The 23,044-nt window shown below is 36.8% G+C and overlaps 1 protein-coding gene across 14 annotated transcripts in view; it reads right to left on the bottom strand.

The window, feature by feature from the left end:
• Positions 1-23,044, bottom strand: part of SLC17A1 (solute carrier family 17 member 1) — a 228,744-nt gene that overhangs the window by 154,319 nt on the left and 51,381 nt on the right. For 11 of the 14 annotated variants that reach the window (XR_014295460.1, XR_014295461.1, XR_014295462.1 and 8 more), the window contains 2 exons: positions 19,567-19,657; positions 11,665-11,801 (listed from right to left, as the gene is read on the bottom strand). Coding sequence is in view for 4 of the 14 variants with exons in the window: in XM_082637880.1 (XP_082494006.1) it covers positions 11,667-11,801; positions 19,567-19,657 (226 nt within the window). In the remaining 10 variants the exon portion in view is untranslated. Of the gene's footprint in view, positions 1-7,891; positions 11,802-19,566; positions 19,658-23,044 lie in introns of those variants that run through there. The other 3 variants (XM_082637881.1, XM_082637878.1, XM_082637879.1) reach the window with 3 other exon arrangements.

Genomic DNA, 23,044 nt, shown 5'->3' with positions numbered 1-23,044 from the left:
ACTGAAGAAATCAAAGAGTAAATCAAAAAATACCTAGAAACAAATGACAATGAAAACACAATGATCCAAAACCTATGGGATGCAGCAAAAGCAGTTCTTAGAGGGACGTTTACAGCAATAAAATCCTACCTCAAGAAACAAGAAACATTGCAAATAAAAAACCTAACTTTAAACGTAAAGCAATTAGAGAAAGAAGAACAAACGCCCCCCCAAAGTTAGCAGAAGGAAAGAAATCACAGAGATCAGATCAGAAATAAATGAAAAAGACATGAAAGAAACAATAGCAAAGATCAATAAAACTAAAAGCTGGATCTTTGATTAAAAAAAATTGATTAGCCAGACTCATCAAGCAAAAAAGGGAGAAGACTCAAATCAATAGAAGTAGAAATGAAAAAGGAGAAGTAACAACTGACACTGCAGAAATACAAAGGATCATGACAGATTACTACAAGCAACTATATGCCAATAAATTGGACAACCTGGAAGAAATGGGCAAATTCTTAGAAAAGCACAACCTTCTAAGACTGAACCAGGAAGAAATAGAAAATATAAACAGACAAATCACAAGCACTGAAATTGAGACTGTGATTAAAAATCTTCCAACAAACAAAAGCCCAGGACCAGATGGCTTCACAGGTGAATTCTATCAAACATTTAAAGAAGAGATAACAATTATCCTTCTCAAACTCTTCTTTTCCAAAATATAGCAGAGGGAGGAACACTCTCAAACTCATTCTATGAGGCCACCATAACCCTGATACCAAAACCAGACAAAGATATCACAAAGAAAGAAAACTACAGGCCAATATCACAGATGAACATAGATGCAAAAATCCTCAACAAAAGACTAGCAAACAGAATCCAACAGCACATTAAAAGGATCATACACCAGGATTAAGTGGGATTTATCCCAGGAATGCAAGGATTCTTCAATATATGAAAATCAATCAATGTGATAAACTATATTAACAAAGTGAAGGTGAAAAACCATGTGATCATCTCAATAGATGCAGAAAAAGCTTTCAGCAAAATCCAACACCGATTTATGATAAAAACCCTCCAGAAACTAGGTATGGAGGGAACTTACCTCAACATAATAAAGCCCATATATTGCAAACCCACAGCCAACATCATTCTCAATGGTGAAAAACTGAAACCGTTTCCACTAAGATCAGGAAGAAGACAAGGTTGTCCATTCTCATCACTATTATTCCACATAGTTTTGGAAGTTTTAGCAACAGCAATCAGAGAAGAAAAAGAAATAAAAGGAATCCAAATCAGAAAAGAAGAAGTAAAGCTGTCAGTGTTTACAGATGAACTGATGCTATACATAGTGAATCCTAATAATGCCACCAGAAAACTACTAGACCTAATTAATGAATTTGGTAAAGTAGCAGGATACAAAATGAATGCACAGAAATCTCTTGCATTCCTATACACTAATGATGAAAAATCTGAAAGAGAAATTAAGGAAACATTCCCATTTACCATTGCAAATAAAAGAATAAAATAGGGCTTCTCTGGTGGCGCAGTGGTTGAGAGTCCATCTGCCAATGCAGGGGACACGGGTTTGTGCCCCGGTCTGGCAAGATCCCACATGCCGCGGAGCGGCTGGGCCCGTGAGCCATGGCCACTGAGCCTGTGCGTCCAGAGTCTGTGCTCCGCAACAGGAGAGGCCACAGCAGTGAGAGGCCCACGTACTGCAAAAAAAAAAAAAAAAAAAAAAAAAAAAAAGAATAAAATAACTAGGAATAAACCTACCTCAGGAGACAAAAGACCTGTATGCAGAAAACTATAAGACACTGATGAAAGAAATTAAAGATGATACAAGCAGATGGAGAGATATACCATATTCTTGGATTGGAAGAATCAACACTGTGAAAATGGCTATACTACCCAAAGCAATCTACAGATTCAATGCAATCCTTATCAAACTACCAATGGCATTTTTCACAGAACTAGAACAAAAATTTCACAATTTGTATGGAAACACAAAAGACCCTGAATAGCCAAAGCAATCTTGAGAAAGAAAAATGGAGCTCGAGGAATCAGGCTCCCAGACTTCAGACTATACTACAAAGCTACAGTAATCAAGACAGTATGATACTGGCACAAAAACAGAAATATAGATCAATGGAATAGGATAGAAAGCCCAGAGATAAACACATGCACCTATGATCACCTTATTTTTGTTAAAGGAGGCCTGAATATACAACAGAGAAAAGACAGCCTCTTCAATAAGTGGTGCTGGGAAAACTGGACAGCTACATGTAAAAGAATGAAATTAGAACACTCCCTAACAACATACACAAAAATAAACTCAAAATCGATTAAAGACCTAAATGTAAGGCCAGACACTATCAAACTCTTAGAAGAAAACATAGGTAGAACACTCTATGACATAATTCACAGCAAGATCCTTTTAGACCCACCTCCTAGAGAAATGGGAATACAAACAAAAATAATCAAATGGGACCTAATGAAACTTAAAATCTTTTGCACAGCAAAGGAAACTATAAACAAGATGAAAAGACAACTCTGAGAATGGGAGAAAATATGTGCAAATGAAGCAACTGACAAAGGATTCATCTCCACAATCTACAAGCAGCACATGCAGCTCAATATCAAGAAAACAAGCAACCCAATCCAAAAATGCGCAGAAAACTTAAATAGACATTTCTCCAAAGAAGATATACAGATTGCCAACAAACACATGAAAGGATGCTCAACATCACTAATCATCGGAGAAATGCAAATCAAAACTACAATGAGGTATCACCTCACACAAGTCTGAATGACCATCATCAAAAAATATACAAACAATAAATGCTGGAGAGGGTGTGGAGAAAAGAGTACCTTCTTGCACTGTTGGTGGGAAAGTAAATTGATACAGCCACTATGGAGAACAGTAAGGAGGTTTCTTAAAAAACTAAAAATAAAACTACCATATGACCTAGCAATTCCAGTACTGGGCATAAACCCTGAAAAAACCGTAATTCAAAAAGTGTCGTGTACCACAATGTTCATTGCAGCTCTATTTACAATAGCCAGGGTATGGAAGCAACCTAAGTGTCCATCGACAGATGAATGGAGAAAGAAGATGTGGCACATATATACAATGGAATATTACTCAGCCATAAAAAGAAATGAAATTGAGTTATTTGTAGTGAGGTGGATGGACCTAGAGTCTGTCATACAGAGTGAAGTAAGTCAGAAAGAGAAAAACAAATACCGTATGCTAACTAACACATTTATATGGAGTCTAAAAAAAAAATGGTTTGAAGAACCTAGGGGCAGGACAGGAATAAAGACACAGACATAGAGAATGGACTTCAGGACATCAGGAGGGGGAATGGTAAGCTTGGATGAAGTGAGAGAGTGGCATTTACATATATACACTCCCAAATGTAAAATAGATAGCTAGTGGGAAGCAGCCACATATCACAGGGAGATCAGCTTGGTGCTCTGTGACCACCTAGAGGGGTGGGATAGGGAGGGTGGGAGGGAGACGCGAGATGGAGGGGATATTGGGATATATGTATATAGCTGATTCACTTTGCTTTACAGCAGAAACAGAACATTGTAAAGCAATTATACTCCAATAAAGATGTTAAAAGAAATCATTAGAGAAACACAAATCAAAACCACTTCAAACCCAATAAGATGGCTATAATAAAACAAAAAAACAGGAAATAACAAATGCAAGGATGCAGAGAATTGGAAGCCTCCCACATTGCTTGTGGAAATGTAAAATGGTACTGCCGCTATGGAAAACAGTTAGGTGGCAAAGGCGAATATGACAACACACCGTGAATGAAATGCTGAGAGCTCTGTGTAATGTACTTCCTCATTCACTTAGCTGTTAAAACCAAAATCTAGGTCCCATCCTTGTTTCTTCTCTCTCCTGCACAATCCATAATCTCCCTGCCATGTCTGCCCAGCTCTACCTGCAGAGTCTACATCTAACTTCTTCTCACCATTCCTTCTGCTTCCATCTTAGCCCATACCACAAACATCTTTGATATGAACTTCTGAAACAGCCTCAGTCTGCTCTCCCTGCCTCCACTCTTGTTTTCCTAGAGACCCTTTTCTAGAAGGTAGACAGAGGATCTCTATACAGCATTAATTAGGCAAGTCACCTCCCTCCTCAAAAGCATTTAATTGATCCAATTATAAATAGAATTAAGTTCAGACCAAGCTCTTACCATGATCTTCAAGCTGTATAGGATTTGGTCCTTAACTAGTTCCCAATCTCACTTCCCATCACTCACTAGATTCCAACCACACTGCCCTCTGCTCTCCCTCTTAGGTAGACTGAGCTCATTCCCATCTCTAGGTCCTTCCCTTGGTTATTTTTGATGCTCGGAGCACTCTTTCCCCTGATTGTCATGAGGCTCTCCTTCTCATCACTGAAGTCTCAACACAAATGTCACGTCTTATATCTGCAACTAAAGCAGCTCTCCTGGACTCTATCATTTTACCCTCTTTCATGTTCTTTACGGGCTATTAGTACCTGGAATTGTCTTAACTTTTAAACTATAGATATCATTCATCTTCTCTCCCTATACCTCCCTCCCCACACACCCTGCCACACACAACAAAACATAAATCTCCTTTAGGAATAGAAGTCCTGATGATGTAGCTCTCTTCTCAGCACTTATAAAAATGCTTTAAAATTATTTTTTTTATCTGGTTGAATATTAGAAAGCAGGGGGTCTTAATCTGGGATCTGCAAATTTTATAGAAAAAAATTATGTCTTTATATCCCCAACCTCTGGCTGAAATTTAACATTTCTATCTATTATGAATGTAGGCAACAAAACCACAGTAATATTAGCAGTACTGATGACTGACAGCATAAGAAATCACAGATATCTTCTTGTGTCATTACAGTTATTACCAATATCGCAAAATATGCTGTTTTGCACAACACTGTTTTAAAATTACAATGGTTCTATTAGACCTGTAATTAGTTCTCATTATTTAATGAATTAATAAAGGAGCAAATATATGATCATAAACATGTTTTTAAAATATCTTGATACCTATTTCACTATAACTTTTCTCCTTTAGAGTTCTGGGCATTATATTGTGAATTGAGGTCCATCACAAAAAAGTTGAGAAGCCTTGCTCTAAAACTTTCACAGGCAGAATGTATGTCTCTTTACACAACTACTATATCTGGAACCCACTGAAATAAATTCAAAGAAGCAAAATCAGAAAATTACAAAGACTAGAGCACTATACCATGCCAAAAACAACAAGGACTATTTGCTAAATTCAAAACAATGGGGATCAAATGAAAAAGCGACATTGGAAATCAACTCACGATGCCTACCAGACTCAAAAGTTTGGTACATTCCTCTGGAAGTAAGAGAGGGTAATGCCCCAGGGCCAGGGCATCTGGGAACCAGGTGGACCCTTGCAATTCTGGCATCCCAGGCACTTTGGCAATGGCTTCTGGGCTGGAGAAGAAACACGTGGCTGTGACTCAGCCCTTTCTTGTTTTCCCCCAATATCTTAAATAAAGATGGGAAGCTGGGATTGATCACCTTTGCAACAGTGTTTCACTTTGACTGACAGGGAAAAATACCGCTGATTATGGCTGACAGCCCTGAAGACGCAGATGACTGAAGAAACAACCATCAGCACATCAAAACAAAAAGCAAAGCTAAGGAAAACGTCCCCGGAACTACTCCATTACCCGGGCTGGTGTTCCCTGAGCTATCCTCTTGCCTAGGGTCTGAAAAGTGGATTCAAACTCCCAGACCTCCAGCTGCAGACTGATGGGAAGATGGAAACAGCGACCAGGTAAACAGGAGAACTGAGGAAATTCTACCCACACCATGCTTGGGGAATTACAAGCTCAGGAAGAATTGGTCCTAGCCAGAGAAAAGTAATTAGAAAAGTCGAGTATGTTAAATATTTTGGAGGAAAAGAAGGCAGGAAAATAATGTAGCATGGTAATGGAAAATGAACACATTTTCAAAGATTTCATTAGAGTGTAAGCACAACCCAAACTTACAATATTCCATAAACCTTCCAAATTATTAGAGGCAGGCAAGGGAGCAGGAGGAGGAGGACTTTTTTTTAAGGGAATAGAAAATAAAATGACAGAAAATGAAGTATATTTGTAAACATAATGAATGCAGTTGGGTTAAGCTCAGCTAACATAGGAGACAACTCTCGGAATGGGTGAAATTATTGAACCCAAATATATACCCTTTGTAAGAAACACATACTAAATGAAATGACTCAGAAAGGCGGAATTTAAAGGCTATGAAAAAGTATTCCCAGGAATCTAAAACAAGCATGCACTCATAAAATTTGAGGATTCAATATCAATATCAGAAAGTCAATTGAGTAAACATAAAAAAATGGAAAAGGTTGATAACTTTACAAAATCAAAATTAAATTTTCAATTAAGATATACTTGTCAAAATCTTTTTGAAATTGTAATATAACATCAGAATATTCAATAATGACTGCTTGGACATAAACAGAAATGAATAGAAATAACAATCATGGAAAACTTTAGTATAAAACTAAACTAAAAACTTTTAGTATTTAAATAGGTCAAATATACAGAAACAAGTAAGATTTATAGGGTCTGAATAAAGTAGTGTGATTGCTTCCATAGCTGTGCCCAACTCTGTACCTTAGAAATAGAAGATGAACTTTTGCTAACACCTATGGAATATTTCCTAGTGTTGTTATGTGCTTATTCATAACAGTGGCCTCAGTAATTTCTATATTAAAATATTTGTATGAGATCCCATATTTTTCAGCTGCTGGTTATATTCCATTCACTTACAAAATTTATTAACAAAGACGCCACTGATAGACATTAATTCCAGATCCAGATTTTTGTCATTTCTAATCAGCAATCTTGAGCATAAATGCATTCTGGTGAATTTTTGTGAGTGCACCATTTTGGAAATGTCTTGGTGCTGGCAAACTGAGTCAAGTAAATTTTTGACTGATCATATCAGATTTCCCTCCAACCATCATTTGGATCATTTCTTTCAATAAATTTGCTAACTAGTTATTGTTTAACATGAAAAAAATTTTCCGTATTAATAGGTTAGTCAGGAAACTTACTGTGTGCACTTAATGTTTCTGTAGCTTTCCAGCCAACCCAGTTATATTTTCTAGGTAAACAATCATATCATCAACTCATAATGGTAATTTTACCCTTTTCCAATGTGGATTCCTTTTTTTTCCATTTCTCTCAACTCCTGTCTCTTAAGTAAAAACCTTGGAGATTGGTCAAGATGTGAGAGTAGAAAGACCCTGAGCTCACCTCCTCTCACAAACACATCAGAATCACTACTTGCAGAATAATCATCTATGAAAATGACTGAAACCTACCAGAAAAAGATCTACAACTAAAGGCAGAAAGAAGAACCACAATGAGATGGGTAGGAGGGGAGGACTCACAATATAATCAAGTCCTATATGCTCAGGTGGTCAACCCACAAACTGGAGAATAATTATAGTACAGAGGTTTCCCCATAGGAGAGTTCTGAGCCCCACATCAGGTTCCCCAGCCTGGGGGTCCTACACCAGGAAGACAAGCCCCCAGAGCATTTGGCTTTGAAGGCCTGTGGGTCTTAATTTCAGGAGTCCCAATGGACTACGGGAAATAGAAGCTTCACGGCTTCACTCTTTTTTTTTTTTTTTTTTTCTTTTTGCGGTATGCGGGCCTCTCACTGTTGTGGCCTCTCCCGTTGCGGAGCACAGGCTCCGGATGCGCAGGCCCAGCGGCCATGGCTAACGGGCCCAGCCGCTCCGCGGCATATGGGATCCTCCCAGACCGGGGCACGAACCCGTATCCCCTGCATCGGCAGGCGGACTCTCAACCACTGCGCCACCAGGGAGGCCCCACGGCTTCACTCTTAAGGGATGCACACAAAACCTCACATGCACCAGGACCCAGGGCACAAGCAGTAATTTGATACAAGCCTGGGCCAGACTTACCTGCTGGTCTTGGAGAGTCTCCTGGAGAGGTGAGGGGCAGCTGCGGCTCACCCTGGGGACACAGACACTGGTGGCATACATATTTGGGAGCCACTGATGCTGGTGGGTGCCACTGTGTGGGATCCTCTCTCTGGCTTGTTAGCACCAAGACCTGGCCCCACCCAACAGTCTGGAATGCTGGGATGCCTCAGACCAAACAACTAACTGGGTGGGGACACAACCCCATCCATCAGCATACAGGCTGCCTAAAAACTTCCTGAGCCCAAAGCTGCCTCTAGACATGGCATCTACACACAGCCCTGCCCACCAGAAGACCAAGGCCCAGCTCCTCCCACCAGTGGGCAGGCACTGACCCTGCCCTCCAGGAAGCCTGCACTAGCTTCCAGACCAGCCTCACCCACCAGGGGGCAGACACCAGACGCAAGAAAACCACAGTCCCACAGCCTGAGCGCCACACAGCACACTCGTAGCAGGCCACACCCTACCCTGGGACCAGCTGGGCCCCAGCCCTGCCCACTAGCAGGACAACACAGGGACATGAAGGACCTCATATGCAACTGTCAGGAACCCCACCCCTTCTCCCAGCAATCTGATAGCAGCTCTGGGATCCCTGGGCCCTGCAGCCAGACTCCAGGACCTGGCTCTGCCTGCCAGTAGTCCATAACTAACACTAGGACCTGGCTTCACCCACCAATGGTGGGGGGGAACAGCACTGGAGCCTTCTGGACCCTTACTCTACCCACCAGTGAGCCAGCACTAACCCTGGGGCCCTGTGAGGAGCTCTGCAGTCAGCCACCTGTGACCAGGCCCTACTAGGCAACAGCATCCACACAAGGCAAGGCCTGGCAACCAGCCGGGTCAGGGGCCAACCAAGTCTACCAGACCACCCACATAGGCAGACTGCCATAACAGAAGGACCACAACACACAGCCCTTTTAGGGGGAATCCCTAAAGCTTATACCTTGGGTGACAAGAGAGGAGTATGCTGCAAGAATGCATAGGACTTCTTCTACAGAAGGCCACTTCTCCAAGGTCGAGAAATATAACTAACCAACTACATACATAAAAATACTAATAGCAACTGAGACAAAATGAGGTGGCAGAAGAACATGTCCCAGCTGAAGGAACAAGATAAAATCCCAGAAGAAGAACTAAGTGAAGTGGAGATAGGCAATCTATCTGAGAAAGAGTTCAGAGTAATGATCATAAAGACGATGAAAGAACTCGGGAGAAGAATGGATGCACAGAATGAGAAATTAGAAGTTTTCAACAAAGAGTTAGAAAATATAAAAGAACAACCAAACAGAGATGAAGAATACAATAACTGAAATGAAGAATATACTAGAAGGAATCAATAGTAGACTAAATGATACAGAGGAACAGATCAGTGAGCTGGAAGACAGAGTAGGAGAAATCACTGCCACTGAACAGAGAAAAAGAAAAAAAGAATGAGAAGAAGTGAGGACAGTTTAAGTGAAAACCTCACTGTTTATTGCACAGACAAAATGCCAACCTATGTGTTGACCTACCAAGTCTGTATCCATAAACCCTACTTTCTCTCAGCTACTATGGGTAAACTCTGGGTTTGTATCCAAGGCCAGCCTCTGCACTGTGCTTGGATTTCATCCCCTCTGGACTTCTTTTTTTTTTTTTAACGAGGAATCATACACACCATTTTTAAATATGTACATAATTTGTGTAATAAAAGTTTACTTGAGCACAAATACTTTCTTTGCCTATAAAATTGCTGTTATCAGTAGCAGCAGCACTTCCCGACCAAGAAAGGCAGAACTCTCCAGACTTCTACAGCCTGGTGCACTGCTCCCCTTTTTTTTTTCTGTGGATGTACACATGTGCATGGTGGTCAGAGCCCCTTCACCAGCCTGCCCCTCCCTCTCTCTCTATCATGATGGTTTTTTAGGGAGAGGAAGAGGGGACCTGGGTGCAGACCTGGGATGATTTTCAGTGGGTGAAGCCATTAGGCTGTACCTTGCAGAAGCTCACAGTCTTCAAGGAGAGCTCTACTGCAAGTGCCCACCGAGACACACCTCCATCCTCTGTGCCATGCTCTCTAAGTTCTCTATGGACAGGGCCTCAGCTGCTGCTTCAACCTGAGTCTCATAGTATGCCTGAGTCCTGGTAAATCAAGTAGTTTAATTCTGCATGTGCATTTTCTCTCCAACGTTGTGAAACCTCACTATTAGATTATACCATCAGTTTATATACTATTACATCAATTCTAAAACAACAAACATATAAAAAACTCCCCACTGTACCATGCCATTTCTCAGCTCTCCTTTATAGGGCTGTCTATTCTTGCTGTCTTCACTTCCTTAGCCATAGCAATCAGACAAGAAAAAGAAATAAAATGTATCCAAATCAGAAGGGAAGAGGTAAAACTGTCATCATTTGAAGATGACATGGTACTCTATATAGAGAACCCTCAAGTCTCCACCTAATGAACACTCTTTTAATCATAAATTTGGATATGAAAAACAGACTATCACCAGGATCCCAGCAGTTTTCCATGTGGTCTTTCCTAATCACAACCTCTCCCTCCCCCTACAGGTAATGACTATCCTGACATTTAGTGTAATGTCTTCTGTGCATGTCTTTGTAGATTTATTACCCACATATGTATCACTGTAGACTTTAGTTTTGCCAGTTTTTAAACATTTTGTATGTCTTTAAAGTCTCTTTGAATTAGAGAGCCCCCATCCATCACTCTTCTTTTTCCTTATAATTCATTTGTTAAAGACAATTATAAGACAGTTTAGATTTGCTGATGATATCCTTAGGATTTAGTTCATCATTTTCTCTATTTTCTGTATTTATTAGAAAACAGTAGCTGTATCCTGAGGCTTGATCACATTCAGTTTGATCTTTTTAGCAAGACCTTGGTGGTGGTGCATTTTTTCACCAGGATGTACACAATGTCTCTATGTCTCTCTTTGTGATATCAGCCACTGATGCTCAACCCTAGATCCTTAATTCACTGGGGTTTGCAAAATGGGGATTTTCTACATCTATCAATTCTTATTTGTGTACTAGCTGAACTACTTCTACAAAAATACGTTTTTTCCTACTTATTTATTTACCACTGAGAGAGTTTAGAGAAGAAAAGCACAATATCAGATTCCCCTTTGAACTTTAATGGATGCTTTGTCTCCATCATTCATTTGAAAACCACTCTAGTCAGGATCACCTTTAAAGTACCTCTTGCCAGACCCATTAATAAATTCACAGACCTTATATAATTTGACCCCTTGATAGCATTTGCCACAAGTACACATTCCCACCTTTTTCACTTTTCTTCTTAGACACCACATTCTTCAACTGTCTTTCCTACTTCACCAAAGGCCCTTCCCAGTTTCCCTTGTAAGCATCCCCCTCTCTTCCTCACCTTTAGAAGTTAGAGAGGCCCAGACTCACAAACTTATATCTCTAGCCCCAGTATCTCTAAAGAATTCTAGACTGGTATATCCGCTGGGCTGCATGCCATCTCATCAGGATGTCAAATAGTTTCAGACTTTACATGGCTCCCTCTTCTCCCTCAAACCTGCACCCCTTATTTTTTTCCCATCTCAGTCAGCAACACCACAGTTTGCTCAGGGGCCATCTTTAGCTCCTCTCTTTCCTGCATCCCCAGCTTCAAAATCTGCCCTTAATCGGATCACTTCTTACCTTCAGAGATAAGTGTTTTGTGTTTCTTTAGCCCAGTCTTGAATTTCTGCTTTAGCAAATATAAGGTAGAAGATTAGGCTTATCACATTATTGGCTACCATCATGAAGAAGATTTTAAGCCAGGGAGAGTCTTGATCCTGAGGAATTAAAGTGCAAAAAATTGTGTTTTGTAACATTTAAAATGTAATATTAAAATTAATATAGGCACAACACATGTCACTAAAACACAGCAAAACACTATCATAAGGCACAAAAAAAGCCATTTCACTCTACAAAGATAATCATTATTTATCTTTCCATGTTTTGATTTAGATTTATGTATATATAATTTTTCATGTATAAAAAGGACATTGTATGTATATAGTGCTAAAGCCAAGAATGCATATGGTTTTTCATTTAGAAATATCTCATAAACATGTTTGCATATCAGGAAATATTTAACTATATCATAACTGTTACTGACTGATTAGTAATCCAGAGTTTAGATTTATAAAATTTACAAAAGCATCCCTTATTTCTTTAAAGTTGTTTTTCACTTTTTGTTGCTATAAATTTGAATATATTGGTGGTTAATTACATATACAGCAATGCTTTTGAATAAGATTTGTCAAATATGCTTTCCTTATTTATAAAAATTGTTGACACATTTTCTCTTTCAGCCTATTAATATGATCAGTTTCATTAACAGATTTTATTGATAGAGTCACTTTTACTTTCACAGAAAATGGCCTACTTAATCATAGTGTCATATATATTTTAATATGTTGGTGGATTCTGTGCACAGATAATTTATTTTTGGAATCCATATTCAAAGATGACATTAAATTTCAGTTATGTTTCAGATTTTCTTTACCACTTTGCCCTTTACTTTTTCATCAGCTGAGGTTAAATTTTATGTAGTTAAATGTAAAATGCATTGTGACTGGGTTTTGGTCTCTGGTGCCATGCTTTTCAAGGATGTCCTGCCTAAAGCTTAAATAATTATTAACTCCTATTTTACTTTAGTATCTTTATTGTTTCCTTTCTTCATTTACATTTTTTAATCACCTAGAATTAACTTGGGGGTAAATATGAGAACAGAGTGTAATTGTATTTTTCAGGTGGGCTTGCCACTATGTTTTTAAAAAAATCAATCTATTCCTTCTGGTTTGAAATGAAACTTTATTATATAGAATGTATTCTTTTCAGAACTTGACCATTATTAAATCATCATCAATTTCATTTAAAATATAATTAAGAGTAGACACTGAAAAAGTAAAACAAGGTTTCCTGACAAACTAGACATTAAATATATTTAATTATAGTGATTTCTATAATCAAACATGCCAAATTTGACAAATTTGACAGGTAGTAGGCAAACAGAAAGTGGAGGAAAAAACCAAGATGTGCTTAGAAATTTAATGATAAATAATAAAGCTTGTGCTAATTTCAAGTTAATAGAATCTATTGTGATTTGGAATTGAAGTCCAATCTAGAAACTTTTTTAAAATTAATTTTTATTGGAGTATAGTTGCTTTACAATGTTGTGTTAGTTTCTGCTGTACAGCAAAGTGAATCATATATCCACTCTTTTTTAGATTTCCCTCCCATTTAGGTCACCATAGAGCACTGAGTAGAGTTCCCTGTGCTATACAGTAGGTTCTCATTAGTTATCTATTTTATGTATAGTAGTGTATATATGTCAATCCCAATAGCCCAATTCATCCTACCATCCCCTTCCCCCTTGGTAACCATAAGTTTGTCTTCTACATCTGTAGATCTATTTCTCCTTTGCAAATAAGTTAATCTCTGCCATTTTTCTAGATTCCACATATAAGAGATATTATACATTTCCAACCTAGAGACTTGACGTGCCTCTCCCATCTAATATTTTCACTGATGTTGCTCAATAGGTGTGCAGCAACTTTTTGGACTTTGTACAATTTGGATTTCATATGGACTTTGTACAATTTGGATTTCATATGGACTTTGTACAATTTTCAAAATACCCATAGGTATTTTGCAATATTGGTTGATATTGTGCTTTAGATTTTTCCACAGTATGCTACCTAACTTTAATTTTTTTTCCCCAGGAAGACAATTACATTCTCTGTACATAATGTTATATTTTTCGTCTACACTTACATTGTATATATCCGTAATTAAGTTTTCTTGACATTTGTGTTTGCTAACATTTTCAGAATGCTAAACAATAGGATAGCAAACACACTTTTATTTTTCCTGAATTAAAAGTATATGAGACTAAAAATACTTATAGCTGTTATGCATTGAACACATAAACATCTGATACTTGCATACATGATCTGATTTGGTAATTACCTTAACCCCATGAAGTTTCTATGTCATCTTAGCCATTTACACCTGGAGACACTGAGACTTCGATTAAGAAATGTTTCCAGGTCACATATCTTATAAGTAGGTGAGCTAAGACTTGAACAAGATAGTTTTGCTGGGGAAATATACACTGTAAACTACTAAGTAGCTGATTCTCATTGTTTCTAGTATTTTTGCTTAAAGAAAAAACTTTTTTGCTGATAATATAATAATATCATCTTTTGTTGGTTAATGTTTACTTCATTTTTTATGCTGTCCTTACAACTTTCAATGTTTCTACGTCTTTATTTTAGGTATGTATTTTATATATAAATAGCATATGAATGGCTTTTGTTTTTAGTCTTACAAAATGTGTCCTTTAATTGCAGAGTTTAGTCCATCTATATTTATTGCGATCTTTGGTATATTTGGATTTATTTCTACCATCTGTCTTTGTGCTTTTAATTTGTCCTCTCTTCTACCTATAGTCCTACCCCCAACCCCCACACCATTTCTTATCTTCTTTCACATTGAGGGGCTTTTGCTTCCTTTTTTAAAAATTTTTTTGTTCCATGTTTTCCCCTCTCTCCTGGTTTGAAAGTTCCACACTTTATGTCTTGGAATTTTAATACACATACCCCCCAAATTTAATACTAATCTTTATGTATTAAAAAATTAGAGGGTCCAGGAGGAGGGGAAACAGGGAGTTCTTGTTCAGTGGGTATAGAGCTTCAATCATGCAAGATGACAAAATTCTAAAGATCTATTATACAATGATGTGCATATAGTTAACAATACTAACTATACAATATTGTAATGTACACTCAAAATTTGTTAAGAAGGTAAATTTCTGTTATGTGGTTTTTATTTTAACACACACACACATACACACACAGTTATGCAATTTAAAAATGAAAGCTGGAGAATAATTCTGTAGTCTCTGAATAAATAGTGCTGTATCTTAATTTACCTATTTATTTTGTTGACTTTACATTGACAACTCCTGGTCTATATTGCTTTTTCTTTTGTGTCTTGCCCTCTTTTATTAAAGAAAGTGTTTTTATTTCATTTTCCAGTTACTTTGAAATTTATACACATTTTTCTGTATTTTAAAAATTACTACCCTAGAAATTACAACATGTATCCTTGGTGCACCAAACTCTATTAATACTTTTATCCTATGGCAAGAGAACATGAAGTCTTTGGAATAATTTATTCCATTTATCCTCTCCTGATTAATTTACTATTGTTACTGTCTACTCTACTTCATTCATTCTATACATGTAGTTTTTTTAAAACTCCACAAGACACTTTTATTATTTTGTACAATAAAACAAATAAGTAAATAAGTGGATTTGCACACACCACTTTTACTCTTTTTCATTCCTATGTGTACCTCCAACTTTCTTATGCTTAAAAACATTCTTTAAATGTCCATTAATGAATTGAACTTCCTTGATTTTTGTTTGCTTGAAATATGTTATCTCCTTTAAAAAATATTTTCACTGAGTTTACAGATTTAAGTTGGCAGTTCTTTTCATTTAGTATACTGAAGATATCATCCTACTGTCTTCTGGGCTTCCTTTTTTATGGATGAAGAGTCAGAGATTAGTTTACCTGTTGTTCATTTGAAGGCAACCTTTCTTATTTCTCTTACTGCTTGCATGACTTTCTTTTTGTCTTTACTTTTCTGTAAATTCTCTATGAGGTGTGCAACTGTGGATTTCTTTTGTTTATCTTACTTGTCATTAATGGACTTCTTAAAGATGTGAATTGCTATATTTCTGAAAAACTAGGAAACAATCATTTTCTCTTCAAATTTAACTTCTGCCCTATTCTGTTTTCTGGAACTCCAGTTAAATGTATGTTGGGCCTTCTCACTGAGTCCACATATTTTGTATTTTCTATAATTTTTTTCTTAATGTGATTCATTCATGTGGTGATTCATGTGGTCAGGAGGATAGATCCTCCTGACCAGTCAAGATAGAGTAGGTTATACTACAGTAACCAATACCCACTGCACCCCCCCCCCCGCAATTCCTAGTGGCTTTTAGTGGCAGAGATTTGGTTTTTGTTTAAACTGAATGTCTATAGCAAGTTGGCTAGAGGTTATGCTCCATATCTCTTCATTCCTGGATCCTGGTCAATGGAGTTGCAGTTGACATTCTGATTGTTGCCAGTTGCTGTGTCCGAGAGAGTGGCCTCTTAGTTCTCAGTTCTTCTCTTCAGAATGAATGCATATCACTTTCTCTCATGTGTCACTGGCCAAAATAAATTATATAAATATATCTAACTTCAAGGAAGTGGGGAAATGCCCGAGAACCAAAAAATTTATTGTATCTGCAATAGTTACTTTCCAGCCTGCCCTCTTCTCCACAAACATTGGATTCACTCGCCTTCCTCTATGCCAAACACACTAATCAAGGGAGACCACTCCAAAGACTCTCCAGTCCCTACCTTCATCTGTTTCAGAGCCTGATTGAAGAACATTCAAACATTCATCAGGATCTGACTCTCAAAATGTCTGCCTAGAAGTGTGTCAGCATTACTAAGGACAAATGATTGCTGTTTCTTTTCCAATTCTCCTTTTCTGAAAGGAAGTATTTATTGCAGCTATTGGATTGCTATGCTACCATTGTATACAGCATTATGGAGCATGTAATTCCAGATATAGAGGGCCATTATGCATCATCCCCCAGTAAAGGGTGATACATTCTGCACTTTGAACTTGATGCCATAACTAGGTGGGACTTTGGATGTCTGTTGACTCCCTTATGGAAGGAGTAAAATTGTTGTGCATGTACGTTTATACATTTTTTCAGGCTTTTAAATTGTCTTTCTTAAGAGAATTGGTCCAAATTACTTAGCCTCCCATTAATGGAGACAGAAGCCTCACTAATTCTCTTATTAGCTATACTTAATCTGAATTTTTAATTTTTATATTTTTAAGTGCCAGAGGTTAGATTTAGTTCTTTGTCTAAACTTATGTTTCTTTCTTTTTTTCTTTTTTTTAAAGGGAACGCTATTTATTTATTTATTTATTTTGGCTGTGTTGGGTCTTCGTTTCTGTGCAAGGGCTTTCTCTAGTCGCGGTGAGCGGGGGCCACTCTTCATCGCGGTGTGTGGGCCTCTCACTGTCGCAGCCTCTCTTGCTGTGGAGCACAAGCTCCAGACACACAGGCTCAGTAGTTGTGGCTCATGGACCTAGTTGTTCTGCAGCATATGGGACCTTCCCAGACCAGGGTTTGAACCCATGTCCCCTGCATTGGCAGGCAGATTCTCAACCACTGCCCCACCAGGGAAGCCCTAAACTTATGTTTCTTAAGTTTATATTTATTTATTTTTTCTTATTTATATTTTATATTTTCAATCCTTTCTTTTACTTCTTTAAATATATACATATATGTCCAATATCTCTGAGGATCTGATTCGGTGGTTTTTATTCATCTCTCACATAACACATTATTTCCTCAAGCATTTTATAATTTTTGATTGATTGTAAAATCATATTCACCAAAACTTTATGCCTAAGGAAATTCTGGAATATGAATTTAGAGTTTCTCCAGAAAAAAAAATTTATTTACTTTTACTAGGCATCTGTGGACTACTAGAAATTCAATTCTTGGCTTATGGCATTTGGACACAATAGAATTTGAATTAGGGCCTCAAACCATTGTGAAGATTGGTTTATTGTTTCAAACGTTCAGAAGAGTCTATATTCAGTTTTTCCTCTCCCTTTGTAGCCGAGGCTGAAATAGATAAGTTTCCTCACTGGGCAGAGACAACTTCGGACAGTTCTGGAGCCATGTTTCCTGTCACCTTTGGGGGAAGTCAGCTCAGCAAGTCTGAATGAGTTAATTGGAAGAACAGGCTGAGTGAGCTCCATGCTCAGGGGGAGAAAACACACCCTGGTCTCCTGGAGTTCTTTTTTAATAAGCCTACCTCTCTGATCAGGGAGCTTCCATGGTTATAATGATGTTTCTAGCCTTTCTGATACCATAAGTCCTAGCACATGATGGTGGGGGGGCTCCTCTCTATGGGAAATTTGGCCATGGTGAGTACAAATTGTCTCTTCTTGGCCAAAGTTGTGGGACAAGGAGCAGTTGGAGTATTTGCCTGAACACTGTTACCTCTCAGCTTGGAGATTTTCCTCCAAAACTTTCCTCCAAGTTTATATATGAGCTACATGGTAGTAGTGGTGTGAGGTTGTAGTCCTTAGTGGTTACAGATAAATATCAGCATTTTAATTCTAACTCTTCTTTTATGAGTGGTTTTGGGATATTATCTCTTATGCTTTGTTTGTCCATTATAACTGGGTGTCCATTATAACACCCAGGATGGGCAGTTTCTCCAAGGCAGCCAGTGGCTTTGATGGTCATTTACCTCTCTGGAATCAAGCTCTTCCTTCATGTTCAATCTCTGAAATTTTCCCTTATTTTTTTTTTCAAGATCAGGCATGCATTTAACATGATTGTTAAAATTTGATAAGGCATTTAAAAATTTTTTGAATATATATTATTAGATTCTGGGACCACAGAATTCATCAAAATATGTTGGCAAAGATTGTACAGCCATTTGCATATAGTGTGTTGGAGAAAGCATGTTCAGGTGTATTAGAACAGAGTCATCATAACAGATAAATAAATCCTGGTCAAAGATGAACTAACCTAACAAATAATAAAGAAACTTAGTATTAATGGTTAGTGGGTAAATTATCTGTGGCTTAAGAAGAAAAGTCAGAATAAATGTGATGGTTGAGGAACGTGCACGTGTTTCCAGTTATCACCTGGGTGATGATAGTGGTTTTGCCTCCACTAGGTAACCAGCTTTGAGAACTGGGGTTTCTTTACATAATACTATCAATTTATACAATATTCCTGTAGAATCATCCACATATTGATCATTTCTGTTGCCTCTTTTCCTTTCTGTATCTCCAATCTACCATCTGGGATAATTTTATTTCTCCCTAAAAAACTAGCTTTTTTTCTCAGTGCTAGCCTACTTCTGATGAATTCTCTGTTTCTGTTTGAAAATGGATGAATTTAAACTTCATTTTTTATGATGGATTTTTTTTGATGTATTGTAGAATTCTAGACTAGCAGTTATTTTCCTTCAGCACCAGATAAGGCATTTTAAGTATTTTTAAGAGGAGAATTTCAGGTAACCTCATCCATAGGAACAGAAGCCAGCCTTCATAGAATTGTTTCTTTTGATCATTTAAAAATTGTATTTGTTCCTGATTTTTCATTCCTTTCCTGATAAAACTATATCTTCTTACTTATATTACCATTCACCCAGTCAACTACCTGTTTTGATAAAGGCACACATTAATTGTTAAAAATCACAGAGGTCCACTTCTGTTTCAATAACCAATGATTAAAGAGTTACCAGCACAACTAATTGACATATAGCAAGAAAGAACTTGTATCCTCTGTAAGTTTGGAGGAAATGCCAAGTTTAATATGACACAAAAACTCATAACTCACCTCTTGCTGATGTCTTCTCTGCAACTTTTTGTATGCCTTACACTTTCTTTTTCTGTACAGTTAATATGAGAAAAATAACTACCCATGTCTGGGTGTTCCTCACCTGACTAAGGATCACTCCAGTCACAGTGGAAGCAATTAGTCCTCCTGTTAGTCCAATTACATTTGTAAATCCTTTAAGAAATCCATAATATCTATACAAAAATGAATGACAATACACAGATGTAAAGTAATGCAAGTGCTGCAAGAAAAATCTAATGAAATGAGATTTAAGAGAGATAACTGCTGACTTCCTAAATTTCCCATTTCCACTATTCAAATTCCATTAAAAATGTCTGAAAAAGTACATGGATATAAGTAACTTTCTGGTTGCACAGCAGAGCCAGATAGATTGGCTTTAGCAGTAAAGAATATTAATATATTGAGAAAATTAGGCCATATTAGAGTGAAAGCCAGCAGAGTTAGGAAATCTATAAATACAGTTGAGAAATTCCAAAGGTGATGTGTGTTGGTAATAGGAACAGGTTTGGGATTAATACAAAATTGAAGGGCTCTGTTCACCTGACCTATTCTCACAGTCCCAGAACTACTGGCCCCAGTGATTGCTCCCATTATTCAGGCAAGGAAACCAGAAACTTGTTTACAAGCAACTGTGATTGGCCATTCCTGAGCGCCAAAACCAACTTCAGCAGAAAGTGGAGCTACAAAAGCAGGGAAGCCACAGAGAATAATAGATAAAGTAGGGATCAAATCCATCAGCCATAAAGAACAAGGAAGTGCCTCTTGCAGAACAGAATCCATGTCTAATCAAGAAATTAGTTCACTCCAGGACAGGGAGTCTGTGCCTTTCCTGCCCAACAGATTTCACCATTAAATGTTCTCTGTTTTCAATTCTTGCCTTTTATGAGAGTGAGGGCTTTTTGTTTGTTTTGCTCTGTCTCTTATTTTATTTCCTTGCATCTATTCCATTCTTACTCTGCCTTTACCTGTTAAATATGGGAGGGGGTGTATAGTTTATCAGTTTATGGGTCCTGGGTCAGAGAAGCATCACATCTGGACCTAGAGTCCCTGGATTGTGGAGCTGTATGCAGTCACATGGTGGAAATTTGAGTTGTCTCTTTTTGAGGGGAGCTGGACAGTGTCTTTTAATGTGTGAAGAAGATTTATGGTTACGAGCAGCCACAGGTGCAGATTGGGGCAGAAACCATCACTTGTCTCCAGTATTCATTGTTTCCTTTTTCATTTTAGCAATAGAACCCCTGGGTTTTCAGTGGTAATAGGGCCACTTATGCCTTTGGGAGCCCTTGTTACTTTTGCCTTCATAATCACCTTCCACCACAAAAAATACTTACAATTTTATTTTATGACTCTGTCTATATGTTGTGGAACTTTTCAATTTCACCTAACTTGTCAGATTTCTTGGTATTAACTTGTTTATAATATTCTGTTATTTTCTTTATTATGTGCTAAGAATTATTACAATGTACCCTTTTTCATCACTTATACTGATAATTTTTCCCTTTTTCTTGATCAATCTTCTTTATTTCACTGATTTTATTAATTTTCAAAGAAGCAACTTTTGATATTGTTGGCTTTACATATCATTTTTTTTGTCCTACTCTTCATAATTTCTTTCCTTCTACTTTCTTTGGGTTTAATTTGCTGCTTTTTTTCCCTACCTATAATACCTGAGATACAAACATGATTATTGATATTAAGACTTAATTGTTTTTCAGTATATATGTTTAATGCTATACATTTCTCCGGGCATGATTTTAAATGCATCCCACATGCTTTGATATGTCATATTTCATTGTAATTTAAAATATTTTCTAATTTCAAATGCGATTTCTTCTTTGACCTAAACATTAATTTCAAAGCAATGGGAGTTACCTATCTTTTGCTTTTGATAGCAACCTTAATTTCACAGTGATTAAAGAATGTATTCTGAATGATTTTAGTCATTTAAAATGAATTACAGCTTGCTTTATGATCCAGCATACTGTTAATTTAAGAAAAAATGTCCCATGGGCAACTGAAAAGAATGTGAATTCTCTCCTTATTGAGTGCAGTGTTCTACATATGTCAATTAGGTCAACTCTGTTCATTGTTGTTGTTGTTGTTTAATCATCCATATCCTTACTTTTTGTCTACCTCTTTTTTGGTATAGGCTATTGAAAGAAGTGTGTGAAAGTCTTTTCTTTCATTGTAAATTTGTCTAGTTCTTTGAGTTTGCTCAATTCATGTTGAGTATAAATTAAAGCTGTAAGATTGGGTTCCAAAAGAAGTAGAATTCTGATATTTTTCTCTTTACCATTATGAAATATCACTATTTCTAATAATGTTTCATGAATTAAAGTCTATTTTATTTGATATTAACATAGTTATTCCAGGTTTCTTTGGGTTAATATTTGTTTGGCATATCTTTACCCATTCTTTTATTTCATCCTTTCTGTATCCTCATGTTTAATTTGTCTTTTATTTGCAGCATAGAGCTGCATTTCCTTTTTTATTGAGCTTGAAAATCTTGATACTTACTTGGAGTATTTCATCCATATTAAGTTAATATAATTACTAATGTACTTGTGATTACCTGCTCACTATTTATTTTCTATTTGACCTACCCTTTCTCATTGCACTTTTTTTCTTTTAGATTAATCCATTTTCATTTCATTTTTCCTTCTATGACATTATTTCACTATTCTTTCCAGCACTGAAGATATAACATGCACTTTACTTAAGTTTATTATGAATTATACTTTTACTATTTTCATTATAATGCCAGAATATGAGAATTTTTAGTTCTTTGCATTAGTTCATCCTGTATTTTCATTCTTTAGTGTATTTTATTTCTATATGCATTTCAACTCATAAGATACTCTCTGTTGTTTTAAAGATCAATGGTCTCCTAACACACATATTTACCCCCTATTGCTCCTCAGTCTGTCTTGCATTTTCAGGTTTCATCAGGGATAATTTCTTTCTGACTGAAAAATTCCTTTTAATATTTCTTTTAGTGAAAATCTGCTGATGAAAATTTCTCTGTTTGCCTGTCTGAAAACATTTTTATTTTGCTTTGATTTTTGAAGAATATTTTCACTAGGCATAAAATTCTAGGTTGGCATTTATTTTTCAGCATTTTATAGAACTTATTTCATTATCTTCTGGCTTTCATAGTTTCTGTTGAAAAGTCAGATGTCAGGCTTATTCTTGCTACTTGAAAGTAGCATGTCTTTTCTCTCTAGTTCCTTTTAAGATTTTTGTCTTTATCTTTGACTTTCAGCATTCTTACTATATATTATATATATATATATTATATATATATTATATATATAATATATATATATTATATATATATATAATATATATAAATTTACATTGTATCTTGATTTAAATTTGCAGAGCTTTGTGCATGTGTGGCTTATGGTCTTTTATTACTTTTGAGCTATTTGGGGCTGTTTTCTGTTAAAATACTGCTTATGTCACATTTTATCTGTTTTTTCCTTCTGAGACTTAAGTACAGATTTGTTAGCCTTTTCACTTAATTCTGCATTTCTGCTAATTTCTTTATTTTCTATTTT

Source organism: Mesoplodon mirus, assembly GCF_964341445.2.
Source record: "Mesoplodon mirus genome assembly, chromosome: 12".
NCBI classification, from domain to species: Eukaryota; Metazoa; Chordata; class Mammalia; order Artiodactyla; family Ziphiidae; genus Mesoplodon; species Mesoplodon mirus.
The sequence above is the reverse complement of the archived record's forward strand: the minus strand, read 5'-3'. Positions and strand labels throughout refer to the sequence as shown.